Source organism: Alligator sinensis, unplaced genomic scaffold (genome assembly GCF_000455745.1).
Source record: "Alligator sinensis unplaced genomic scaffold, ASM45574v1 scaffold147_1, whole genome shotgun sequence".
NCBI classification, from domain to species: Eukaryota; Metazoa; Chordata; order Crocodylia; family Alligatoridae; genus Alligator; species Alligator sinensis.
In genome coordinates this window covers 3,943,344-3,956,779 of record NW_005841847.1, presented here as the reverse complement: position 1 = coordinate 3,956,779, position 13,436 = coordinate 3,943,344, and the positions used below count along the sequence as shown (strand labels likewise).

Below are 13,436 nucleotides of genomic sequence, written 5' to 3'. Positions count from 1 at the left end.
TGCTGTGTGCGCGCCCCCCCTCCCTCCCCCCACCCCCCGATTGGCAGAGGGGCCCTGGTAGCCTTGCTGCTCAAGGCAAAAGCATGGTTTAAAATATTCCACGGTTTTTGTCTCCCACCACTGATTGGCTGAGGGACCCTGGCAACCCCACCACTTGCTGCTGATTGGCTGGGTGGCAAAGATCATGGCATATTTAAAACTCTGGCTTTTGTCTCCTGGATGCTTCCACTGGGGCCCCTCTGCCAATCAAGGGGTTGCATGGCGAAATGAGTAAGACTGAAGGAGCAGATGTGCAGTGCACTTCTGTTGCGATTTCAATAGGTCCCTAAATATCCTGGGAGCTCTTGTTCCACTGGAAATCTGCTTGTACTTCAAGTAAATTTTCTTCCCTGAAAATTAGCTCACAAATAGTAGAAGTCATACAGTAATGTAATTTTAATGATACAGGTGAATAATAGGAATAGCTTAGACTGGGCGTGCTCAACCTCCAGTTGCAGGCCAGATGCGACCTGCAGAGTCACGGTATTTGGCCTGCAGGCTCCCCATGGTTCCTCATGGTCAACCTCCCCTGCTACTGAATTCCCATGCTCCCTCCCCCTGAACAGGCAGATGGGACCAGGCTTACCCCCTTTTTTCCCCCCATGTGGCTGAACTGGGGCGGGGCCATGCCCCCTTTTCCCCCATGCGGCTGAATCCAGGCCAGACCACAACCTCTTCTCCCTCATGCAGGTGAATAAGAGTCAGACTATACCCTCTTCTCCCCCACATGGCTGAATCAGGACTGGGTCCCATCCCCTTCTCACCCGTGCTGAATTGGGGGGTCTGACTGCTCCCTGTCCCCCTGTGCGTGGCCTACCCCAGGCACTAGATCAAGGCCACAGGCCACATCTGACCCACAGAAGGACTGTGCACTACTTATTTGGACTCCCGGGGAAAAATGTTGAGCACCACTGGTTTAGACCCTTGGCACAAGGATAACTAATCATAAATTTCACCATCAATAATTATCCAACACTGCTGTAATCCCCACCCCCATAACTCTCAAGAAAATTACCCTGTCCATCTGTCTCTCCCACCACTGCTATCCTAGCATCCTTTTTCCTCTTCATCTCTAAATTGCAATGGAGTAGACTAATACTGTATTTACTTGCCCTCCACTAAATTCCCATTAGTCAATTTACTGTTTTCTATGCTTGACTCTTAGAAATATTGGCAGGCATTTCTTTCCAGCCACGATATGCAACCTCTACTTTGTCTTCCTTATTCTCCCAGTATTCTTTTTTTGCTTCTTTTCCTTCCCCCTGCTCCTCCTTTGGCTTCAGAGACTTTTCCCTCTTTTTTTCTCCTCCTCTTGAGTCTTTTTTTTGCCCTTACCCTAATTCTGGTTGCCTGGATTAGACTATATGTGCAATTGAATTGGTCTCTTACTTTGAAATATGCTTAGCTTTAAGAAAGCATGTCGGTTTTATATTTAGAGTAATATAGCTTTCTTATCAAATTTGTTGTGTTTTTTTTTTCTTTCTTAAAGCGGCGTGCATATTTGAAGGCAGAACCTACTTTGAAGGTCAAAGAGAAACTGTCTATTCAAACTCAGGGGACTGTGTTCTGTTTGAGTGCAAGGTAAGAGCACCACTGATTAAAATGTTTTCTTGCAATAGGCCTTTTAAAAATGTCTGACAGAGTTTTGATGAATGAATATGTTGAAGTACAAATAGATTTCTTTTGAAAAGTGGCTATAGCAACATCATCATGGGGTCCAATATTTATTTTGTCTTTCTGATTTTTACATCAAGTTTCATAAGTAAAAGCATGATTTTGTTCTGTGCCAACCTTGCAAATTCAGCTAGAGATTTGACTGTCCAGCTTTATTCTTTTCTTCTCATACAACATCGTCGTCGTCAGTAATAAATATCTTTCAGGTCATATTATGCTCTCATTTACAACTGTGTAATTCTATTTTATTTCAATTATGTGCTCAGCTACAAGGGCAGTAGAAGTGTAGTGAGAGCAAAATCTAGACTTCAGGGTACTTGCAGCTGATGATGATCAGGGACCCTAGTTTTCTCTGTTAAAAAAATTCAAAATGATCTGATTAAAAATCTCCAAATCTGCGTTTTCCCACAATTAAAATGAAATACCAGTGTATATATATAGGTATCAGTTAAATTGATTTATTGATATATATTTACAATTTATCAATAAATCAATTTAACTGATCTATTTACAATTTCTACACACTTTGAAAGCCTACCAGTGCCTCAACCATTACAATAAAATACATTCAAAATACCTATTTTTTTTGGCATTTAATTTTGTTTTTTTTATCATGGAAAATCAGAGCTCCCCCTGTCCTCTTCATTCACCAGGATGTCAGTCAAACTGTGGCTCCCCACACCTGTTACTTTGTGGTGCTGAGCAACTCTTATGTTGCTGCCTCTCACTTCTAAGCCACAGCCTCCCAAGCTCTACCAGTACCCCACACCCCCAACTTGCAGCTCCTGCCTACCCCAACTTGCTCTCTCCTGATGGCAGCTTCCCCATTGCACCAGAACACGGGTCCAACTGTGGCTGTCCTTCCTGCTGTTTTGTAACACTGAGCAGCCCTGCCAGTGCCCCTTTTTGTCCCATGCTTTACTGTCCCCCAGCCAAGGGAAGCCTGGCATCAGGCAGGGCAGGTGGGAGAGAGGAGGGGAAAGGGGAGGACGAAAAAGAGGGAGGGAGGGAGGTAGAACAGGATGGGGATGCAGCAGGGGCCACCCATGGGGCAAAGTGGGATCTGTCTCAGCTACCTTTAGCCTCTGCTGAGTGGGGACTACAGCTGCCTGCCCATTGCCCCCATGCAAGTCCCCAGCCCACCGTAGTCCCTGCCTCACTACTCTTGCCTGCTGCTCCTGGGCACTTGCTGCCCAAATGGTTTTAGATAGCAGTAGTGGCTGCAGCACAGTATGTTCTGGTGGAGACAGGCTGCCCCTAACAGTTGCCGGCTCACCTGTCACCACTGCAGAGTCCAGAGCTGCTCTGCTGGGATGTGCTGCACTAGCTTAATCTGGCCAAAGCACTACTGCCACCATCTGGAACCATCAGGGTGGTGAGCGCCTTGGAGCAGCAGGGCAGGGGTAGTGGGGTGGGGACTCCAGTTGTGTGCTGCTGTGTCCTGTCTGCCTATAACACTGCTTGCCTCGGAGGCAGGCAGATAGTAGTCCTTCTTTGGGGATCTGTGCCAGGATGGAGTGAGAAGGGCCAGGTGGTGAGGGGAGGTATGTGCACAGTCTTCTCGTGTAAAACCACGGGTGCAACCAAGCAGGGTTGCTAATCTAAGCTATTTATTTTTTTACTGACAATTTGCAAACTTTTTACTGGCAACCAAACTTGTTTAACTATTATTGGTGTTAAACCCCTAATTTTGAGCCTGGCCCTTGCCTAGGGTCTGGCAGAAGGATTACTTTTACATCATGTAAAACATATGTCAGTAAAACCATGTGTTATTAAAAAAAAGTTTGACTGCCAGTAAAAAGTTTGCAGACTTGTTAGTAAAAAAAATTGCCTTGTGTTAGCACCCCTGCTCTCCTTCTTTACATAAGACAGACGCATGAAATTCTTCAACTTCACACTGATCCATGCAGATCTATAGATGGCAGCTAAAGACAGAGCAACATTTCACTACAGTGTCCCCTTGAATGTTTTCCACCATGCAGGATTTAGCTGTGACGTACATTTCCTTTATGAAAAGGAAAATCGGAAGACGTCACCATGAGGCTTAATGTTTATCACAGGGATGGGCAAAATGGTGGATCCAGCCAGCAGCTCCACTTCCTAGCAGTCCTTACCCGCATGGCTGGGGCTGGTCTCCATGGACACCCTAGCTGCAACTGCACTGTGATAGCACAAAGCTGGGGTTGCCATGGAGACCAGTCCCAGCCGTGCTGGCAGAGAGCATTGCAAGGCAGAGCAGGGCAGGGGACTGCTTTGGAGCTGCTGGGATCTTGTGGCAGGGGCAGCTTGGTCCGGGGCCAGGGTAGAGCTGCAACCTGCTGTCTGTGCGCCCTTGCCTGGAGCGTGTAGGCTGCAGATCATGGCTCTGACCCAGCTCCTTGCAGTGGTGATAGCGTGGTTCTGAGCCAGGGCAAGGCCATGATCTGCTACTTGTATGTCCCTTCCTGGAGCATGCAGGTAGCAGATTGCGGCTCTGCTGTGGCCCCAGACCAAGCTGCCTCTGCTGCAAGATCTAAGCAGCTCCAGAGCAACCCCTTGCCCTGCCCTGCTGTATCCCCTGCCAGCGTGGCTGGGGCTGGTCTCCATGGCAATGCCAGCCTTGTGCTATCACAGTGCGGCTGTGGCTGAGGCTGCCATTGAGACTGGCCCCAGCCATGTGGGCAGGGGCTGCTGGGAAAAGGAGTCCACTGCTGGCTGGATCAATTTGTGTCCCTCCCTGCCCCTCTTCCTCGGGTTTATCACCTCTCTGACTCAATATCCATTATGTACTGTTGAGTTAGAGAGGTGATAAACATTATGTTTTGCACAAATTGTTCTGGGTTACAGCTGGGAGCTGCACTTCTGTCTGCACCCCAGGTAGTGCAGCTGTGCTCTCTGTCCTTCACCAATTCCTGCAGCTTCTTTCCCATGATACAGCTTCAATCAAGTTCAGCTTGTTTGTGTTTTTTAGACAGGTGATTTTTTTAATGGAATTTAGATGGGCATTTTTAACCCATTTTTTACAAGTTTATATAAATTTATGTAGTCAGCAACCCCTGAAGGAGAGGGAAGGCCTATTTGTTGACTGCAGTGTTGCCTGTGAGATTGAATTGAACTACCATACATAAGAGAACAAATCCCACCAGGTCTTTGCTGTCAAATGGAAAGGTGAGCCTTTGCCCCCAAACCTCAGCTCCTTAAGGGTATGGATATTAGATAAACATTATGGTAGATTATATTTCAGGCTCACTGCCAAGATGGGTGTGTTCCCTGACTCAACTAGGATTTTTCCTCATTCTTCTCTTTCACCTGCCCCAGAGCTGTTTACTGGATCACTTTTTAGCTGTAGGAACTGTGAGTATTTTTTTTCCAAGAGATGCATTTTAGAAAGTAGGGCTAGAGACTAAGGTCTCTAAATTGGGAGTATTTGTCAGTCTGAGTGGCACCTTAACTTGCTTGACTAGTCACTATGAAATCAGCTTGAGTTAGGAAGAGAGAGCCTAATCAATCATGAGGAAATAAATTCTGGAGTTATTTTGGAAATATGGTTGAATAAGTCATATAGTTTTGAGGGTTGTGAAAGAGGGGTTAGTGGTACAAATACTGTTGGTGACCAGTTTGTTCATAACTATCAGTCATAAAAGCCACCTGATGCTGCTTTGTACTTATTATAGTTAGCAATTATGATACCATTTAGTGAAGATGATGGTCAGCATACCTGTTACTCTAGGCAATATGCAGATTTGCCCTTGGGTGACAACACCTACAAATAAAGTCCCTGGGCCTGAGAGTGATTCAGAGAAACAGAATTAAGAGTCTAGGATTCTTACTCATTCAGTGCAGAAGAATTAGGTGGCCACAAAAAGTCATTTGAGTGCCCCAGAGCTAAGCAAGAAGCTGCCCAGAGCTAGATAATAAGAAACAGAAAACACAGAGGTACATCTGAACAAGTGCCCTGTCCAGAGTGTAGGTGCCTGACTCTGGGATGAATGTTAGATACTTCTGTTCTCTCAAAATGCAGAGTTTCTGATCTCCTCTGGTTGTATTTTTGGATGCTATGCTTTGGATTGAACTCTGTCCTGGTGATGTGTGATAGACATGCTCTGACCCTGACCATGCCTGTTGGATTGGGCCCCTTCAAGGCTGTAGGCAGAAAGGCACTGCTTTGCATCTGGATCATAAGGGAAGTTTGGCAGGAGGTAGGTACTCAGCTGCTCAGACTGGGGTGCATCTAAACATGCCCAGAAACCTACTTTTAGGCACCTACTGATTGTTGCTGTCTAAATTGTAGGCCCCAAATAAATTTGGGAGTTCTGATATCTAAGGTCTTTTGTAGCTGCTACAACAGGGGTATTAGGGATTACTTTTTGTTATGTATGTGGCTAAATTTAGGTATTCAGTTTACCAGCCTGGATCTTGCCTTTGGTTATTTCCTGCATGTTCAGTGTTCCACCATGTATACCTCTTGCTGCACTGATTTAAAAAAAAAAAAAAAAAAAAAAAAAGCAAATAGCAAATTAGGTGACACAAATTTAAAAATTTCAAATATTGAAATACGTGTAGTTATTGCTTCCAAGAATGCAGTAGGAAGAATTGCATTTCAAAATGGCAAGTCCAGATGTTGTCAGATGTTCAAATAAAATAGGAACCCATGGGTAGGTATTGTTTTATTACCTGTGAGCTTCAACTCATTCATAAAATATAGTTAATGACCCTTATTCAAGAGGGACTTGATAACGATGCAGAGATACTGATTTCTTGATTGTAGGCAAATGTTAATATAGGGAATTAGTTCCGGTTTCAGTTGTGCACATAGTATCCATTTTTATTTTATGGGTTGCTGCACTTGCATCTGTTGCAGAAACATGTACTTTTCAAGTGAATTATTAAAATAAAATGAACAAAAATTGTTCACCTGAGCACTCTAATACATGTCATTTTTTCATTAGGGAAGAGTTCTGAACATTTCATATGATATGTGGTATATAGGTTCATGTCTGTTTAAATTTCTGTGAATCAGATTTGGGTTTTGTATGCCGAGTCGCAGAAGATGAGTATCAAGATTAAGCAATGGTTTCTGGCAGTTATCATTCTGGTTGCAGTGTTTTACTTTCACATTTTGTGGTGGGAAAATAATTTAATATTTAAACAGCAAATACATAATTATTATTTTAATAGCATGTGTAGTATGTTAAGCACTTTCCACACACATAAGAATAGGAAGTTATTGCCACACGGAGCCCACATATTAAGATTTTTTTTGTTTCAAAAGGTGCTTCATTAAGAAATTTTGCTGCCATGACCTATGCTTTTGCCATTTCAAGATTAGTTTCCAAATATTTACAAATAGAATGCATTGCAGTGATCTGAAGTTGGCGCACAGTACAGTAGCCTGCCTGTTAGGTGCAGTGTCCCACTGTGAGCACATTACATTGATTATTGTGAGACCTATTACATTGATCTGTGCTGACTGCCTGTGGATATACAGATGAGGTTTAATGAGTTAGTTTTGACCTTTGAAGTCTTAACTGGCTTGACACCTGCCTACTTGAGGAACTTTCTCTTTTCTTAAACCCTACCACTGTCTTTCTCCTTGGGCTATAATTCAATAGTTGAGATGGGGAGGGAGGCAAGGATCGGGGAAGGAAAGGGTGGCTCAAGGCAGAGCTTCCTTGAGAAAAAAAATCCAGCTGCTTCTGGCAGAACACTCTTTGTCAAAAGTTGCTTTTAAAACCCACACCTCAGTCTGTAGCAGAGTGAATTGCTGACTTTCTAGGCATGGGTTTAGGAAGAGCTTTCAAGGACACAAAAGTTGTTTAAGGGATCATTTTTGGGAAGATGAGAAGTGTATTGTTTAAAAAATTTCTAGATGTGCAGTGTAAGTTCCTGCTGATTTTTGTTGTTTCATCATGCTTTCAAGGAGGTTGCAAAGGCTCTAGGAGTTTGGAATTGCATACCTTTTGTTTCCTGTTCATTATATATCTAAATACTTATGTTTAGTTTGATTTATCATCACATAGTGTTCACTAATGACCTATATTTTACAGGATCACAAAATGCAGCGTGTTCCAAAATCTGGCTGTCCAGCTTTGAACTGCCCAGAGTCTCAACAAATCTCTTTGTCTCACAGTTGCTGCAAAGTCTGTAAAGGTAAGAAAATAGTAAGATCCACATAGGCTTAGTGTAATCTTCAGTATTTATAGTTAACATCTGGGTTTTTTACTTTTAGGTAAGACACCTTTTTCATCTTTGTGTAGGTCCTGTGAAAATGAATAAATGACTTGCACATCAAGATGTTTGAAAATTGTTTGAATGACGTGTAATAGTGTAATTTCTGTTGAAAGGCACTGCCAGCATTCATGCATTTCACTTCAGAAAAATCACTGAAGAAGAGGATGAGGCACAAAGGAGAAATCCTAAGAAACTATACCAGATTGGTGCCACCAGCTTTAAAGTGCTTCATTTTCTGTCCCATCCTAAAGACAGTGAGATTGGAGAAATCTGTTTCACAATCTTTTTGGCCTATGTCTTTGTGGGCACAATGTGCTTTACTATTATTCCTTGGAAAATGGTACCAATTTACTATAATTTTGCCCTTTTCTTAACACTTATAGGTTGCATTCTGAGTGTAGGACCAAAAGCTTTAGGAGTTGTTTTCTCCTGTATATCTCAACCTTTTACGTACAGACTAATTTTTACAAAAGGGCACTGATGTAAGGAACTGTTGCAGTTCTTTGGCTAACTATTTTAATCCAGGGTAATACTGATGCTCTCCCCCATCCCAACTGCGAGGAGCTATATCTTTAAAAGTCTTATCCCATTTCTTTAATAGTTAAAGCATGATAAACCGAGTTCAGGTTTGAATCAAGCCATCACACTCTTGCTTTAGATATACTTCAATATGGAGACAATTGCAGACATACAAGTTGTGTGCTATTCAGCTGAAACACAAAGGATATGATTAATGACATCTAGAAAAAAAGATAAGTGTAAAATGGCAGAAAATAACTGAACAGTAATTGTGATAAGTTCTTGAGGTCAATTGCAGTCAAAAGGGATTTTTCCTGATAAAAAATTACTGTAAAATTGTTAGTAGCTGAAAGAGAAATGCCAGATTTAGTGCTTGTTTCTGAATATTTTCAGTATTGAATAGGTTGTCATAGCTTTACTGTCTTAAGTTCTGTATTTGATTTTTTGAGCCATATGGTACATATTCCCCATTTACAAGAAGGGAAGAAAGGAGGACCCCAGCAATTATAGGCCAGTCAGTCTTACCTTGGTCCTTGGGAAGACCTTTTGAGGAAATTTATCAAGGAGCACATCTGCAAGGGCCCAGCAGGGGAGGTAATGCTCAGTGGCAATCAACAGGGGTTCATTGAGGGCAGGTCCTGCCTGACTAACCTGGTTATTTTTTATGATCAGGTCACAAGGTCCCTGGATGAGGCTGGATTTCATCTTCCTGGACTTTAAGAAGGCTTTTGACATGGTTTCCCACCACATCCTCTTAAAAACTAGGTGACTGTGGCATTGATGCCTCCACAGTCAGATGGGTGGCAAATTGGCTAGATGGTCACACCCAGAGAGTGGTGGTGGACAGGTCATTTTCCACCTGGAGGGATGTGGGCAGTGGAGTCCCCCAGGCCCCTGTCCTTGGGTCTGTACTGTTCAACATCTTTATCAGCAATCTGGATGTGGGTGTGGCATGCACTCTGTCCAAATTTGCTGACGACACCAAGTTGTGGGGCATGGTAGTCACACTGGAGGGAAGGGACAGAATGCAGCTAGATACAGACAAATTACCAAGGTGGGTGGATGAGAATAGGATGGAATTCAATGCATACAAGTGCAGGGTGCTGCATCTAGGGAGAGGGAACCAGCAATGCAGCTGTAGGCTGGGGAACACCCTTCTTGTCAACACGGTGGCAGAAAGGGATCTTGGAATCGTTGTTGACTCCAGGATGAACATGAGCCGCCAATGCGAGGAAATGGTCAGTAAGGCTAACCGCACCTTGTCGTGCATCTACAGATGCATTGCAAGCAGGTCCAGGGAGGTGATCCTTCCCCTCTATGCAGCATTTGTCAGGCCACAGTTGGAGTACTGTGTCCAGTTCTGGGCACTGCACTTCAAGAAGGATGTGGCTAGCATTGAGAGGGTCCAGAGGAGAGCCACTCGCATGTTCAAGGGGCAGCGGGGCAGGCCCTACGAGGAGAGGCTAAAGGGCCTGAACTTATTCAGCCTCCACAAGAGAAGGCTGAGAGGGAATCTGGTGGCCATTTACAAACTCACCGGGGGGACCCATGGGAATTGGGGGAGGCTCTGTTCCCCAGGGCACCACCCGGGGTTACTAGGAATAATAGCCACAAATTAGAGAGAAGGTTCAGGCTGGACATCAGGAGACATAACTTTACAGTTGGGGCTCCCAAGTGAGGTGGTACTCTTTCCTACCTTGGGGGTCTTCAAGAGGAGGCTGGACAGATATTTGGCTGGGGTGATATGGCCCCGGCTCCCGTTCCTGCCTGGGGCAGGGGGCCGTAGTTGATGATCTGTTTAGGTCCCTTCTGACCCTAAGCATTATGATACTATGATTCTGCTTTTTTAATACTGCTGATATACATATATTGGTTTGTAATCTAATACAATATATTGATCACTGGAAAAATGTCCATTTATTTTTCTGTAATGTTAAGGTTCTAATACAAGCCAATAAAAGGCAGAAAATTCAATATGATGATTGTTTCTTTGTTCTTAACTTGGGCTTTGTAAGAAAGACGAAAAGACAAATCATTGGCAGTTATTTTATTTCAGATATAGGGACAAATATTGGTCTTGAAATGCATGCAACATCATCAATAGCAATGGGAGTTATGAATGGTCCTTAACATCGCTAATAATGTAGGGTTTTTGCTTCTGAACATCCTGTTTCATATGATAGCAGTGTAGTTTTTATTTTTATGACAAATTGTAAAATAAAATTGCATGCTTGTTAACAGGATGTAAAATTTATATGAAGAGTGGGAGTACTACTGTACTTTAAAAAAAATCTGCCTCTGATACCTAACTAGTCCATGGAATTAGCATCATGATCATGTCAGCAATTCTAAGTATACTCTGTCTTTATTGTTGATATTACTCATTTTATATTGATCCACCTAGTTTTTACTCCTTGTGACTAGCCTCATACAAAGGAAGCAACCTCTTTTCTGACCTTACCCCTTAGCAGATTCCGCTTTTTATTTTTCTATTGTTAATGGTAACCTAATTACTGTTGCACTAGAGATGATTCACAGTAGCAAGCAAAAAAGCAGGACTGGGTGCATCTACACAAGACACAAACAGTGCTAATATGGTACTGTGCAGTATTATTAGGCTACTGATCAGTAACTCTGGTTACTACACATTCATTTAGTACTTGATTATACAAATACTAAATAAATGTGCAGTAACGACTGCACATTAATGAACAAGTAGACATGCCCACTGGGAAGTAAGGAGAGAGAACTTCACTTACGCAATCATCCAGATCACTCTTACATGATGAGAGACCTGTGTTTGTCTGGTAGCATCTTCGCTTCAGTTTATATTCATGAGCCCCTCCAGTTCTATACATTGCATGGCAGGTGCCTTTACAAGAAAGCAGAAACTGTAATAACAAAGGATCATTGTTTGACTAAACCTAAAGCCACTGTTTAAAAAATTGCAGCAAATTTAATCATTGAACAAAAAGAAAAGAACAAGAGAACAGTGGGGCATCCCAACTGCGCAAACTTATATGGAATGTGGAAATTGTACAGAAGCTTCAACTCTGTGATCACAGATTCATCATAGTGGAAAACAGGCTTACAAAGTATAGCAATACTGTGGCATTAGATAACGAGAATTTGTAGAATTAAAAAAAAAAATATTGCATGGGTGGGTGAGGAGACTCATTACAAATCCACCAGTTTGGCAAAAGGGTACAGAAACTTAAAAAATATTCTTAATTAGGGCCGAGTAGAAAACAGTCTTTCTGTGGGGAAAAGAAGGAATGAAAGGAAAAGGGACCAGAAACAGATTAATTTATTTCTTATTAAACTTTTCTAAAGTAGAAAGTAGGAGGGAATTGGTCTAGTATAATACCCTGTTGAGACTTGAAGGGAGAAGATATAGAAAACAAAATAAGATACCTGAACCAAAGGTCTTTAGGAAAGATGGAAAGATATTAGAAATGTACCTGGGAAAGAAGAAGTACGAGGAAAAAAAATAATACCATTTAGTAAACAAATTACAAAATTCCTTTTTTTAGAGTTCAATTTTAAAAAGAAAAATGAAGATACTGTTTGAACCATTAAGAACTAAGGGAGGTCCTGTATAAAAAGAAAACTTTCTCTTTGATAAAGGAATTTAAATAAGCCACCTAAGAGCCATCAGATGTAGCTTTTTCTCATCATTGACCTGAGCTGGAGTTAACCTGGAAGTCTAGAAATGAATGTATATTGTAGCTACTCTGCAAGGTGCTACATGCTTGTTATCAAAAGGCAACTGCTTATCTCCTGGAGAACAGGAGATGCTGTGCTGAAAGGAATTCTATGGCCTAACTTGAGAAAACACTGGAATGTTGAAGATGGTTTTGTAATCTTTGGTTTCTTTTTAACCATCAATTACTTCTGTTGTCATACAGGCCATGACTTTTGTTCTGAAGGACATAACTGCATGGAGCATTCTGTTTGTAGAAATCTAGAGGACAGAGCCGTCTGTAGTTGTCGAGATGGTTTCAGAACCCTTCGGGAAGACAATGCCTACTGTGAAGGTAATCCTTTGTAAAGATAGTTAGCTGAGCTGTATAAATTACTCTGAATTATTTTCATGAAGAACATATTAATTCACAAATTGTCAAAATGATACGCTCATTAAATGTAGTGAATTTAATTTGCATATATTAATTGGTGAAAATAATTATCTCTCAAATTAAGTTTTTTTAATATCTGATCTGTGTCAAAGCTATAAATTAATATGGCTGAATTTTTGAATTAGAAGCATACTTCCACTGTAAAATCTGCCCCTGTTTTCACTATAAGCCGATACTCCGATAACCTAAGAGTTGTACATTAGAATAGCATTTTAATATAGCTTTTAATTGTTTCTTTACTTGGTCAATTTTCCATATCCATGTAGTAAGGAAACTATGGTGACCAGGTTCTAACCATTACTTGTCTGGCGTAATAACTTACTATTTAAGCAGTTCCATTCAGTTCAGCAACAAACACCTCCTGCCAGGAATGTGCAGCCTCCATAGTTTGTATTTGACCTGCTCACACAATTCTAAGTAATTCATAGATTCATAGATGTTAGGGCCAGAAGGGACCTCAATAGATCATCGAGTCCGACCCCCTGCGTAGGCAGGAAAGGGTGCTGGGTCTAGATGACCCCAGCTAGATGCAAATCCAACCTCCTCTTGAAGACCCCCAGGGTAGGGGAGAGCACCACCTCCCTTGGGAGCCCATTCCAGACCTTGGCCACTCTAACTGTGAAGAAGTTCTTCCTAACGTCCAGTCTAAATCTGCTCTCTGCTAGCTTGTGGCCATTATTTCTTGTAATCCCCGGGGGCACCTTGGTGAATAAAACCTCACCAATTCCCTTCTGTGCCCCCGTGATGAACTTATAGGCAGCCACAAGGTTGCCTCTCAACCTTCTCTTGCGGAGGCTGAAGAGGTCCAGGTGCCCTAGTCTCTCCTCATAGGGCTTGGCCTGCAAGCCCTTAACCATA

General features: G+C 42.4%; 1 protein-coding gene across 4 annotated transcripts in view; it reads left to right on the top strand.

Moving 5' to 3' along the window:
- Positions 1–13,436, top strand: part of NELL2 (neural EGFL like 2) — a 250,335-nt gene that overhangs the window by 71,505 nt on the left and 165,394 nt on the right. For 3 of the 4 annotated variants that reach the window (XM_025208477.1, XM_025208491.1, XM_025208498.1), the window contains 3 exons: positions 1,529–1,620; positions 7,740–7,842; positions 12,351–12,479. In XM_025208477.1, the coding sequence (XP_025064262.1) occupies positions 1,529–1,620; positions 7,740–7,842; positions 12,351–12,479 (324 nt within the window). The remainder of the gene's footprint in view (positions 1–1,528; positions 1,621–7,739; positions 7,843–12,350; positions 12,480–13,436) is intronic. The other variant, XM_025208486.1, reaches the window with a different exon arrangement.